At 42.1% G+C, this 14391-nt stretch overlaps 1 protein-coding gene across 1 annotated transcript in view; it reads left to right on the top strand.

The window, feature by feature from the left end:
- The window catches only part of SPTLC2 (serine palmitoyltransferase long chain base subunit 2), a 100628-nt gene that overhangs the window by 48879 nt on the left and 37358 nt on the right, over nt 1-14391 (top strand). The window contains exons 6-9 of the mRNA XM_048485017.1: nt 4940-5033; nt 5203-5308; nt 8633-8852; nt 11019-11145. Of these exons, the coding sequence (XP_048340974.1) occupies nt 4940-5033; nt 5203-5308; nt 8633-8852; nt 11019-11145 (547 nt within the window). The remainder of the gene's footprint in view (nt 1-4939; nt 5034-5202; nt 5309-8632; nt 8853-11018; nt 11146-14391) is intronic.

Here is a 14391-nt window from a genome sequence, read left to right as displayed (position 1 = left end):
AAAACTATTTGAGTTTGAATGCCTTTATCCCTCACAAGATTTTTCAGATGGTGACTTAGCCAAGCAACTTATCTCCGCTGAAAAACAGCACATAGTTTGCATCATTGAGCTAAAGGGTGCTTTTCATTTTGCCACAGGAAGTATGGGGCACTTGTTCTGGGCAGTGACTCCTTGTATTGTCATCAAATGTATGGTGGTTGTCTCAACCTTCTTGAAACCAGGGAACTTTTTCCTTTTCGTCCAGATTATTTTCGTCATCACTCTACTCTGCTTGGTTCTGTGTGCCGATGAGGAAAAATCTCAGCTCTTGACATCCTGTAGACTGTAATTCATTGATGCAGTCCTTGAGCCCAAGTTTGAGTGTGCCATCTTAACTCCAGTCAAAGCCCAGGTTTACTTAGTTTTAGGGGGCATATGTATGCACCCTGCTCTTTACCTCTTGAGTGTCCTTGGCCTCATGGCAGCCATAACACTAATCCTTATATCTTTGTATTTATAGGTTCAGATACTGTTTCTCAGTGCTTACATCCCCCTTTGAGGGCAACAGTCCATTCATCTTTCTTTCTTTCTTTCTTTCTTTCTTTCTTTCTTTCTTTCTTTCTTTCTTTATTATTTATTTATTTATTTTTATTTATTTATTTATTATTTATTTATTTATTTATTTATTTATTTGATTTTTATATCGCCCCATCCCCGAAGGGCTCTGGGCGGTGTACAACAATTAAAACACAATATAAATAAATAAACATTTAAAAGCAGCGATAAAATTCCCAATGCATTTACCGAATATAAAACTCAAGGTTTAAATTTAGAGTTAAGATCAAGATATAGGTGGCGTCCAGCATTCTAATAATATAAAATCCCTCCCTCCCCACGGTAGAGGGAGGCGTGGCGAGTCTCATTAGATGTTTGGTGGCCCAGATGTTAAGGGCCACGGGAGGGGCACTATTGGCGGCTGGTTCCTCCAAAGGCCCGGTGGAACAGCTCCGTCTTACAGGCCCTGCGGAACTCCCCAAGGTCCCACGGGTGAGGGGCCCGGACAGCTGGAGGAAGAGCGTTCCACCAGGCCGGGCCAAGGCTGTGAAGGTCCTGGCCCGCGGTGTGGGAGTGCTGTAGCCGCAGACAACGCTCATGCTCAAGAGTTCAGCCCTTGCCTGGGACAGACCCTTCCCTGTTGGTCTGCCTGCCTGCCAGCCAAGCGAGGAGAACCACCTGGTGAGCTGCAGCCTGCTGCCACTGGGAAGGGGAGTGAGAGTCCTTCCCCACTCCATCCCATTGGAGAACACCTGCAGGGGGTGGGGCTCTGCAGCAGCTACAACAGGGGAAGTCTCCCACTCCTCAGCAGCCCAAGGCAGCCAGCCTGTTCAGCCCTGCCTGGGACAGACCCTCCTGTTGGTCTGCCTGCCTGCCAGCCAAGCAGAAGTCCACCTGGTGAGCTGCCGCCTGCTGCCATTGGGAAGGAGTGAGAGTCCTTCCCCACCCATCCCATTGGACCCATCCCATCTGATGATCATTAGAAAAGTCTTGCAATCCTTGTAATTGTGAATGGACACCTAAATAATATTCTGTATTGCAGTGAAAATAGGCACCTAATCTTTATCCTAATGACAGTGTCCTGTATCCAGATATGATTGCTGTCGCAGAAGTCACTTCTGCCACTGAAGAGGGGATCTGGCCTCTCCCATTGTTAACAAACTGATGTTTCTGGGAAGCTCTACTAACCCCTGTAGGCACAATTTTTAAGGGCACAGCAGGAGGGCACTTCTGTAGGCACTACTTGTGCTATATGGGATCCAGGCCAGTAACTACAGGCTCATCTCTGCAGCAGTGCTCATTGCGGCTGACTGTCAGCTGATTATGCTTGGGGCTCATTAGATCCAAATTGGTTGCCAAGCACTTCTTGGGAGTATGAAAACCTGTGGCTTCCCTTTCATCTTGCAAGCAAATTGGTACAGATTGCTGCATTGTAGCAGTCAGATTCTATGACATGCTTGCAAAGGACCAATTCTTTCAGGTTTCACTCCTTGCCTTAGCTCATGGAAGGCCTTCTACATGGAAACCAGATGAGACAAAATATAAACATCTCTTTCTTTTGGAAACAAACCATGTTGGTACAGGGTTATGGCCCCTTTCTCCCTATACACTATTATATTTTATCTTTGTGTCAGTAAGGTTTGGCTTCTCCTTAAGAACATAAGAACAAGCCAGCTGGATCAGACCAGAGTCCATCTAGTCCAGCTCTCTGCTACTCGCAGTGGCCCACCAGGTGCCTTTGGGAGCTGACATGCAGGATGTGAAAGCAATGGTCTTCTGCGGATGTTGCTCCCGAGCACCTGGTCTGTTAAGGCATTTGCAATCTGAGATCAAAGAGGATCAAGATTGGTAGCCATTCCAGTAATTTGTGTTCCAGTAGCCTTCCAGTAATTTGTCAGTCGTTTTCTGTTTACCATGTTTATGATCACATTTTGCTGGCCTTCTTGATGCTTAACAGGATGTTTTATTTCATTGATTTTGCTCATTGTGTCCAGCTGTTCATTCTGTAGGACTCTCCTGGAGCTTGTTCTAAATAGTTTCAAAGTTATCACAAGAAAAACTGTTTGAGCCCGTCACACCTCAGCTTTAGGGTTCTGCTGTCTTCTGTATCTGTATTTCTTGTGGGCATTACATCTGCTCGCCATGTGGGGGAGCTTCGTGCCTTGAGACAAGACCATACTCTTAAGTTTCATCCTGATGAAGTGGTGTGTTAGTCTGATTTCCCTTTTCTACCCAAGGCAGTATGACATTTCACCTAGTACATGCCCACTCATTGATGTTCCTTAGGAATTCTACTGTCAGGTGGGTACATGCAAGAACTAGGACTAATAATGTACATAGCCAAGTTGTCAGCAGATTTAAATTTTTCTTTGCTAGCATCCACTTTCTGGTAAGTTAGCTCACTAATAATCCATATTTCGGAATGTACATAGAGCACAATGAAGAAAGTCTGGTTTCTTATTTGTAACTGGTACTTCTCTACTAGTCTTTTGTGCAGTCACACATACACAACTTGCCCTTCTCCCATGTTGCTGGCACTCTTGTTTGGGTGGAATTGCATTCAGTACATAAGAACATAAGAACTAGCCTGCTGGATCAGATCAGAGTCCATCTAGGTCAGCACTCTGCTACTCGCAGTGGCCCACCAGGTGCCTTTGGGAGCTCACATGCAGGATGTGAAAGCAATGGCCTGCTGCTGCTGCTGCTGCTGCTGCTCCTGAGCACCTGGTCTGCTAAGGCATTTGCAATCTGAGATCAAAGAGGATCAAGATTGGTAGCCATAGGTCGACTTCTCCTCCATAAATCTGTCCAAGCCCTTTTTAAAGCTATCCAGGTTAGTGGCCATCACCACCCCCTGTGGCAGCATATTCCAAACACCAATCACACGTTGCATGAAGAAGTGTTTCCTTTTGTTAGTCCTAATTCTTCCCCCCAGCATTTTCAATGAATGCCCCCTGGTTCTAGTATTGTGAGAAAGAGAGAAAAATTTCTCTCTGTCAACATTTTCTACCCCAAACATTTTCTACCCCAAACTAAAGAGTCCCAAATGCTGCAGCCTCTCCTCATAAGGAAGGTGCTCCAATCCTTCAATAACCCACGTTGCCCTTCTCTGCACTTTTTCTATCTCTTTGATATCCTTTTTGAGATGTGGCGACCAGTAGATTGAAGGAGCTGAATGGGAAAGCAGCTGCTTCTCCCCTGGCTGGTTCTATGGAGGTATGGAAGAGAGATCTGTAACTGCACTGATAAACACTCAGAGAACATAGATTGCTCATTATAATAAATCTATATGATTCCCTCATTATTTCCAAACTCCCATTTCATTCCAATTGATTTGAATGTATAAGTTGCATCATAGCTGGCCTCCCTCCCCCCCCTTCCCCTTTTCCTTTCTTCTTTCTGTTTTCCCTTCCCTTCCTTCCTTTCTTTAATTCATTCCTCTTAGTGTGGGATTGATTGTATGGTACATTTTATAATGTACAGTCATATGTTTTAATTTATTGTGGTAAGCCATCCTGAGCCCATCAACGGGAAAGATGGTCTAGAAATCAAATTATAAGCAGATAGATCAAATTCATCATGTCTTCAGTGGAGTCCTCCATGGGAGCTATGAAGGTGCAGACCAACTGTAGAAAACTGACCAGTAGCTTTTCTAGAAGCTTTTGAGCACTTGGAGCATTCTTCCCCATCCCCTCCTTTGCCGAGAACAGACTGGTTTCCCACCCAAACAGTCACGTGAAAGGAGTCAAGGAGAAAGCTCCTCCCTCAGTTCTCTCTTCACTACCATGGAGAGAGAACCTACTTCACTGAGCACTTCAACTTACTTCAGGATCTTTTCTTCTTTGACAATGGCGTTATTGAAGACGTGTTCCAAATGTGGCAATAAGGCGGCTCAGAACGATGAGCACGGGAAGGCGGATTACGCCCAGACATTTAGATTTAGGGAGGGAATTTAGATAAGGAAGGGTTTTCAGCAGAAGTTAAGGACATTCTATCCCAGTCCCTTAAGCCCTCCACTAGGAGGCCAAACCGTCTGAAATGGAAGTATTTTTCTAATTGGAGCCAAGCAAAGGAAGTTTTCTCCCACAGACTTTGGCAGTGGCAGAGTCTGTAAGGTAAATAATGTACACTTTTTATTTTCATCTTCCAACACATATTAGAAGATGAAGGGAGGCTGGGGAGCATGGTAGTGCAGGCAGAGAGATAACTTGCTTGCATGTAGTATGGTCACAGATTTTTTTCTGTAGAGTTACAATATCATGTATGGCTTTTATGCTTTGTGGCCAGGGAAAACTGGGTGAAGGCAGCACGGTTCTCATCCAGTGACCTCTTCAGTTTATCTGGACAAGAAATTGTTCAGAGAAAAATTTCAGATAGCTTCTTTTCCTGTTTTGTCTCCTTTCAGGGCTGCTTAATACTGAGTGATGAGTTGAACCATGCATCTCTTGTATTAGGAGCAAGGCTTTCAGGAGCAACTATCAGAATCTTCAAACATAATAGTAAGTATTTCCAGCAGGCTGACTCGTATGGTAGCTTTTCAGTGTACATATTGGTCTCAGAGAATCAAGATGGTTTGTACAGGGCCAGATTAAGCAGTTGGGTACTTTCCATCTCTCTTGAAGGCAATAAAATACTTTGGATTATTATTTATTTATTTTTGGTGTATAGATATGCAGAGCCTGGAGAAGCTGCTCAAAGATGCCATTGTATATGGACAGCCTCGCACACACAGGCCTTGGAAAAAAATTCTCATTCTTGTTGAAGGTATATTCAGGTATGGTCCATCTCCTGCACTAAGAAGTCTTCATTGTTTGTGTCCATTTTGAGGCAGACTACAAAGAAGCAAATGTATAGGGATCCTGATTTCTGAATTCCTTGAGACTTACAATTTTTCATTATTTTGATTTTACTTAGCACAAACGAGTATGCACGCTGCAGTAAATGGCACCAACACTGATATGTCTTGCCCTTCCTTCAAGCAAAACTTGAATTTTGAATCCTTGCCAGTCTCCTTTTTTCATGCTGGTCTTTTCCCATCTGCATTGCAGTGGGAGGACACACAGTCCGTGAACCATATCACACTTAGACTTGCCGTTAATCTGATCAGAGCTCTCTCCCTTCACTCTGAATCAGTCAGGGGTGAAGAGGTATAGTAGCACTATAGCTCATCCTCCTAGGTGGTACCTCTTTCCCGCTTCCATCATTCCTAGCACCAGGTTCCTCTGGGGAATTGTTCTAGACTGCTGCCAGCCATGTTAGTGTTGATGGATGGGCAAGTTCACACAGACGTTCTTTAAAAGTTACACGATGCCTTTCTGCATCAAGAACGTTCAGAATCCATTTCATAATAAAAGCTGAAGCGTAAAGCAGTATACAAACCATGTGAGCAATAAAAGTTCACTCAGATTACAGTATTAGGAGCCCTTTAAAAAGCTTTCTTAAGATCAGGTAAATAGTACAAGGTTTACCCAGCACCATCTTCGGCACCAGGCAAACATCCTTCTGAAAGGAGTTTCCTAAATAATGCTCACCCACACTTTCTACAGTTGACTGCCATCGGGATCTCCAATGGCTGTTTCCATTGACAAGTTTATATAGGGCAGAGGTGTCCATCTCTGGCACTTCAGATGTTCATGGACTACAATTCTCATCAGCCCCTGCTGGCATGGCCATGCCAGCAGGGGCTGATGGGAATTGTCGTCTATGAATATCTGAAGCTCCAGAGTTGGACACCTCTGATATAGGGAAAGGTAGCTCATCCTGTATCCTTGTGCCAGCCAGCTTGCCAGCATTTCAGTTGTAGCTGGAAACAATAATGAAGATCTTTGCACATTGGAGAAATATGGCTGCTGCATTAACTCACTGTTTGCAATCCGATTGGCAGTTTCATTATACCCTGGCTGTTAAGCAGTTTGTGGATAACTGTGGTCAGATCATCCTTTTCTTGGAAGGGTCAGAGTTGGTGTAACAACTGAAGCTGATAAAAGGTGGTGTGAGTCACAAACACCACTCATGTATCTTCTTAATCACTGAAGGATGTGACGGCACCCACAGAATGCAATCCTTATTTTTAAGGGTTCATGCAGTTCCTTTCAGTGTCGCCTGAACATTGCCTTCAAGGTTAATTGAACTCAGCAGTACCCACCTAATGCCTGAATTAATTTTCAGTTTTCGCTTCCATTCATCTTGTCACTGATCCTAGGCATCCATTCAGAAATTTCCAAGTGAAATAATGATTTGGCTATCCTCTGCATACTGATGCGATCATTTTAAATGGAAAGATTATTAAATTAAGGCATTTGGAAAAGCAGAATATAATTTTTTAAAAATGTAAAGGTACCTTGCTCCAGTCTTGGCGTTATCTCTCACACAGAGATATTAAATGTTATTGGGTTGAAGTGAAGTCTTGTGGAAGTCCATAACATGGAAGTTAAGCTCAGTTGACTCTTGTCTCACAAAAGCATTATATGTGTTTACTGTTCGGTTTGTGTTGAAGAGTTCAAGGCAAGCATGCTTTTCCTTTGTTCCATGTATCAATATTGGGAGAAGCTGTAGCAGGTGCGCCTTTAATGTTTTGGAGAACATGGGAGTCATTGGGTGCATACGTCAATCTTTTTCTGCCTAGCCTCCAAGTGGAATGCAAAACGCCAATACCATAAACTCTGTCAATCAGAGTTGATTGTGGGGGTTTTTTGGCTGACCACAAATTCATTAAATCCAGAGTAGATTTCTGCAATGCTCATTGCGTTGGGCTGCCTTCCAAGATGGTTCTGAAAGCTGCAGTTTGGTTGTAGGATCAAGAATGACAGGTGCCAACTATTGAGGTCGTATGCTGCCAGTATTAGAGCAAGTCCATTGGGTTTGTTCCTGTTTATTTTCACTCCAAGTCAAAGTGCTGATGATTACATTTAAAGCTCCAAATGACTTTGGACAGGATCTTCTCCTTTTGTTCCTGCCTGCCTTTTGAGATAGTTGCATGGGGCCCAGGCCCTTTTCAGAAGTGAGGCAAGTAGCAGCTAGGTGCAGGGCATTTTCAGTCATGGCACTCCACCTTTGGAATGCTTTTCCCTTTGAACACTTGTCTGATGCTAGAGCAGTTGCTTTTCTAGCACCTGGAAAGACTTACTGTTATAAATGAGTGCCCCCGCCCCCCTGGTGCTTTTGGTTTTTAATCTCGCTCTCTGAATAGTTTTTAAGCTTGCTCTCTGAATAGTTTGGCTGGAGCACTGGTTTTTATTTTTTCCTGTAGTATTTTATGTTATTTCCTGTTTAGTTATCATATGGTATTTTTGTGGTTTTACTTGTTTATGATATGGGGACCAATTTCTTTTGTTGAGGGCGGGCATACAAAAATTTAAAATAATAAAATACTTTTCCCCACGGGAAGTCTTTGCCACCTGGAAAGTTGTTGTGGAAGGGCATCCAGGTGGACATGCTTGGGATACAATTAATGACTCTTGCAGTGCTATCTTACACAGAGTTGCTCCAGTGGAAGCCCATTTTTTTTCATTAGAGAAAAAGACTGGAATAATTCTTTATAGGATTATACTACTGGTGTCTGAAAGCTCATTATAGTGAGAATTTGTTTCAGAAACTGCTTCCATAGTCTGTTAAACTTCCCAAATATTTCAGCAAACTCAAAAAATGTTCTGATTTGGCTGGACTTTGAATTCTTACCAGGACTATAAACAGGGACTTTTTACATCAGCAGGAGTCCGTACTATAAATCCTGCGAGTATTTGTATTATCGGCATGCTTGTGCCTATTGTTGAATACATAATCCTGCCAATGCTCTCACCAGAACCTCCCCATTTACCTGGGGTAAAAAATGTGTCCTCTCCACAGGGCTCACAAACCACTCATCTTCATTTACTGAGCAGTAGCTTGCTCATTGAAACATAGCCTTCACTGGGTTCTGTTTGCCTTGTTGCCATATGCACAGTTTCTTCTTACGGTGTTCTGCTTTGAGATGTAAATGAGAGGCATTGCAAGAGTGCGTCCTGTGAAATTAAATTTATTAAAAGACCTTTTTAAAAGGGATTTTGTCGCGCTGAGAGATTATGAAGTTCCTAACCCGATCTCTGCTTTTCTGCATCAGCATGGAGGGATCCATCGTCCGTCTACCAGAAGTTATTGCACTTAAGAAAAAGTACAAGTCATACCTGTATCTGGATGAAGCTCATAGTATAGGAGCGCTGGGTCCCACTGGCCGGGGTGCAGTGGATTACTTTGGACTTAATCCGGAGGATGTGGACGTTATGATGGGGACATTCACCAAGAGTTTTGGAAGTGCTGGAGGATACATTGGAGGCAAGAAGGTAATATTGACATGGAAGGAAGACTTTCAGCATCTGAGAAAAGGAGGCATTGACTTGGATGGCAATGGCTGGGATCTTAGAATGGGGAGTTAAATTTAAAAAAAAACTTGGCACAAAAATAAGTAAATAAAATCTGTTTGGCAGTTCAAATGACTAAACTGTTAAAATCTTTTTGCATGGCACCTGCATTAAAAATAAGATCAGAGAAATGCTGTTCCTTCATTGCTTAAGTTTTGAAATGTTCAAGACGAGTGGTCGAGTGACAGCAGTCTTCCTTTATTTATTTATTTATTTATTTCCATTTGCGTCCCGCTGACTCTGCAAAAAGGGCTAGGGGCGGCTGGAACGTGTTACTCAATCTCTGGAATGTGTTACTCAAAGAAAGTCTCCACGAACACAGCATTCTCATTGGTCACACAATCAACTGCTTTTGCTTTGACAGAACAGTACAGTCAGATGTTGCATCGCACTGTTTAGCAAGAAAGAGTCCTTTCATGCTTTGGTACACTGAAGAGCTACTCTTCTAGCCTTCCCCGTGCCTGCTGTTATCACTGTGGGAAGACAGCTTCCTTGTTCTTTTACACAGGTGTCATGGGAGTGCTGCTGATTCCTGGCGGCCACATGTATCTCCAAAACAAAATGTTTTACTGTCTGTGAAATGATTGGCTGGGAAGGATAGTGCTGTGGTTTTTGCAGCAGTATGCCTGCACACGCTTCCTGTGGTTCCCTGCCAGTGCTGTATTCTCCTGGATGTGGCCCATTTCATTGTCTGCTGCAGGCAGAACGCACAGACACTAACCATAGTTTCATGACTTATTCATTTAAAAAAATTATATGCCAACACTCCAGAGACTTGTGCCAGGTGGTCTGAAATTAAAACAATAAAGTAAAGCTATTAAAATAGCAAGTTGGGGCATAAAAACATCATATAACACAGTGGTTCTCAACCTGGGGGTCGGGACCCCTTTGGGGGTCGAACGACCCTTTCACAGGGGTCGCCTAAGACTCTTCATCAGTGTTCTCCATCTGTAAAATGGATAAATGTTAGGATTGGGGGTCACCACAACTTGAAGAACTGTATTAAAGGGTTGTGGCATTAGGAAGGTTGAGAACCACTGATGTAACACTTGGGGGTTACCAAGCTGCTTAAAATGAAATGGATATAACACGATTTTTACAGCGTGTTTTTTTGCTTTTCATTTTAAGCTGCTCAGTTATTTGGTTTATGCGCCGAATGGCCTTTAACGCTGGGTTATAATTAATCGTTTTAATGTTTGATATTTGCTTTATGTCTTGGAGAGGTGGCATAAAAACTTTTCAAATAAAATATAGTAGACTGAAACAGGCCTTGGGACAAAAGCAGAACGTAAAACGGCTAAAAGATATTTTTAAAAAACCCTTAGTTGAAAGCCTGGGTAGAAAGAAATGTTTTAGCCTGGCACCTAAAGGAAAATAAGGTAGGTGCCAAGTGAGCCTCATGGGAGGAGGGCATTTCAAAGGTTGAGGTGCCAGCACTGAAAAGGTCCAGTCTCTGGACACCACCTGCCTCACCTCTGAAGTCCTGGCCCATTTTAGTGTTGCCTGCAGAAGGGTCTTTTGTGCCAAAGACTTTTATTGTCTTAGTCTAGCTATTAATGGAGGAATGTAGGATGGTATAATGGAAACAGGTCACTTTTGCCACACCTGTAAACCTGCATGGTAACTTGCGTAAAAGATGATCTGTCTTGTTATTTGGCATTAGAACTCGTTTTGACTGGAGACCTGTGTAGCTCATAGCGTCGCCTTACAGGACTTTGAACAGTTGATTTATACTGTGTTTATGCTCAGTTTTGAAAATCAAAGCTGCTTAGGCAACCTGGAATAATAGAGGCGTATTAAGAATCTTTATCCTTCCTTGGTATCAATTTGCTCCTTACATAAGAGCTGTAGGACATTTTTGATACGGAAGTGCTAAGGAAAACATCTTGTATTTTTATAATGTTTTAAATAACTTCGTTCTCACAAATGGTTACTGTTTAGACTGACTGAAGTGGGGCATTTGCAAGAGACTAGTAGTTTCTTTCCCTCTCCTACTCTTTAAGGGTTGAGGGGAAATTCTGTTAACCTGCTTCAGTTGCCTCTGTTATGTCTGCAACATCTGAGCACCTGCTGTGTTCACTTTGCCAGGAGCTGATTGATTACCTTCGTGTCCACTCTCATAGTGCAGTTTATGCTACATCACCGTCTCCTCCGGTTGTACAGCAGATCATCACATCAATGAAATGCATTATGGGTGAAGATGGCACAACAATTGGTGAGTCTCATGCACTGTAATACATATTTTATTCTAGGAAGGAGAGCCCACCTTATAGGGAAAGCATTTTTTGGCCTTGACAGACATCATCTGTTTCTACCAAAGTTATTCAGAGGCACCTAAGCACTGATGAGGTTATTATTTTTTGATGCTTGTGGCATAGTAATGATACGGATCATGTTGACTGTTGTGGGATTGCAACACTGTTATTTTCCCCTCTTGCATCTGTATTCTTTCACCACTGCTTAAAATCTAGTCTGATTAACTTTTGTCGGGGCTCATGAATGTTTTTCTGAGTATCTTGGGAGAGTGGTAGATCTCGGAGGAATCAGATCAAACTTGCATCTTTTTTAAACTCAGGAGGGAGTAGAGGGTGAGTTACTTGAGTTGAAAGGCTCAATATATACTCAAGTATAAGCTGACTTTTTCAGCACATTTTTAATACTGAAAAAGCCCCCCTTGACTTATACTCGAGTATATACGGTAATTCCAAGATGGAGGCCAGAGCTGGGGCTTCTATGGGGATCCGGTAAGCATGTTGCTGCTTTTTTTCTAACTCACCAGAGAGCCGTAAAAACAAGCTGTAAGGACAGCCTGCATATCATTACAATTTGTGTGTGTGTGTGAGCGTGAGCGTGAGTGAAAAGAAACTGAGCCATTTCTCCCCTAAGGGTTATTGGTGCGTTCCATTGTAGATGAATACAATTCTTCATACAGTAGTTTACTGCCAAATACTGATGTTGCTGAAGACAAAGACTTTCTTTGGAGCAAAGTTTAGGCTGGCATGGCTATGAATCCCAGAATTATTCTACATTTGGAGGAAAACAGTGGTTTATTTGTGTTCCTAGAGTGCTGGAAAGCTGCTCATCCCTAGTGCAAACTCTGTTAAGCAACTCTTTCTCATCTTGCTCCCAAATCTTCTGTTTTTAGCTGCTACTGAGTCAAGTTTGAAGGCTTATATTCAAGTCAATAAGTTTCCCAGGTTCTTTTGTGGTAAAATTAGGTGCCTTGGCTTATATCCGGATCGGCTTATACTCAAGTATGTACGGTGTATAAAAATATTTGGAACGGGGGCTATGTGATTGAATTACCTTGCAGCCCTGTATTTCTACAACATACTGAGTTCCTGAGTCCCAGCAATAACCTTGAGCAGAGCTTCTAATGTTTGTAATAGTGCACTTAGCAGGAACAACTGCAAGAGCTTTAAAATTGTTTTCTACCAAAGTTGTTATCACCGGATGACACATCTGTGGAAATGCTGTAGCCTTCAGAAGGCAGATCCCCCATTTTATGGGTCATTAGCTGGAACACAAAATATTTTAGGTGTGCTTTAACAATGAGTTGATTAACCATCTTAGCCAAATCTTAGCAGGTTGTGTGAGCTTTCAGAAAGTACAAAATGTATTTGCAGCTTCTAATTAATTGGCTATTGCTAAATATTTGTGATCATTCCAGAAGGGCTTCCTTGGATAAACAGGATGTGAACAGCAGGGACCTTGGATAGAATACACATGCCACAGAAAACAGCATGGCCATTTCCTAACCAGTGCAAGAGGCTAATGAAGGCTGAATAGACTTAATTAGGTGACAGCACGTGAACATGCGCTCTAGAAGGGAGACAGCAGCTTCCTTTCTTTTATTTTCTATTGTCTCCTGAAACAAGCATTTCAGTGCCTCCTGTTGTTTCTGTCCAGCATTCATAAAGGTAATCCACAGGGTGCTGTCCAACATCGTTCATGTTAGTTTAAAAATACTGCTTTTGGCAATAGTTACATGTTTGCAGTTTAGTTGTAAGAAGCCAGCTGGGCTCAGCCTCTCTAAAAGGCATTAAAAATGTTGTATTTGGGGCTTTATTTTTTGTGTATGTACTTTGTACCCCTGAGATGGTATCCTATCTAGTAGTTGGTAGCTGTAGCTCTACCTTAAAAGGAGGGGGGGAAGCGGGGGTTATTATATACTTTCAAGTGAGCAAGCTGGTAAGATTTTGAAATCCTCACAGGACAGCTCCAGAGTATCCAGATATTTCTGTGGAAGTCTGTGGAGTTGAAGAACAAATAACTCCCCCTAAATGTGCGAGATGCCATTTTATTTATTTTATTTTTATTTTATTAGATTTTATTTCTTGTGTTAGAGCTAATCTCAGTTTGTGGGGTACAAGGAAAGCCATCTTTTCTTCATAAGCAATTGTACAAATGAGAGGAAATCAGTTCTTCAGAAGAATCAGAATTTGGAAGAAGTTACGTTAGTAACTTACGTTTAGAAGGCAGAAAAGGATTGGAAAGCAAAAATAGAAAGGTACGGTAGGTTATAATGGAATGAGTGTGAATAGTCCCTAGTCCCTGCTAGGTTGACATTTGGGATCAGAAACGACCCTTCTCTTTTAGGTTTGGGGCAAATGATGGCGTTTGACTTGCTGACCATTTTGGAGAGGTTGTAGTCAAAAGGTGGGGGAAAATATCTTCAGTTATGATGTCGTGCACTGCCAGCAATGTCTTGCATAGCAAAACACAAAACCCTTTTTTGTTCTGATTATAATGAAAGGAATATTCAGTTGGTCTAAAGCACACACACACACACCCCGGTACTATATTCTATGTTCACATCTGGAAGAGCTACTGCCTCGCAGTTCAAAATTGCTAAAATGAATTAGAATTCCCATTTCACTTATAAGCCTGTGTTAGAAAGGAGATGGGGGAGCTTCTACCTCTTTAGTTCCTTAAATTCCCAGTAAAAATGTAAAGATTGTTAAAGGGCTACTATCCCTATTAGGTGATCTTAAATGGTATACCAGGAGTATATAAAAACACTAAGGGGATTTTTGTCTTGAAATTTGTTTCATGAACACATGAAACTGATTTACTTGGATTATGGCCAATTTAATCAGTATTTACTACTGATAGGTGGGTCTCTTCAAGGTAGCAAGAAGAGATCTTTCCCAGTTGGATATGTTAGGAATTGAACCTGGTGTCTTATATTGAGGAGAAAGTAAATTAGGACGGAATTTTTTAAAACATGCTGTAGTCAAAGAAGGGAGATTTTGAAAGCTTATACTCTTAGAAGCCTTGTTTAAAGCGCTACTAGACGTGAATCTTGCACACAAAGAAATGTCAGTTGTAGTGAAATATTATTTGCAGTCTAGCAACCTAGACATTCATTTAGATGTTTAAAATAGTGCCTCTTAGGCACAATACCTCCAAATATGAGCACAGAAGGCCACAAGGCAACTCTGAGCATGAAACTTAAAGT

This window comes from Sphaerodactylus townsendi, linkage group LG02 (genome assembly GCF_021028975.2).
Source record: "Sphaerodactylus townsendi isolate TG3544 linkage group LG02, MPM_Stown_v2.3, whole genome shotgun sequence".
NCBI lineage: Eukaryota > Metazoa > Chordata > Lepidosauria > Squamata > Sphaerodactylidae > Sphaerodactylus > Sphaerodactylus townsendi.
The sequence above is the reverse complement of the archived record's forward strand: the minus strand, read 5'-3'. Positions and strand labels throughout refer to the sequence as shown.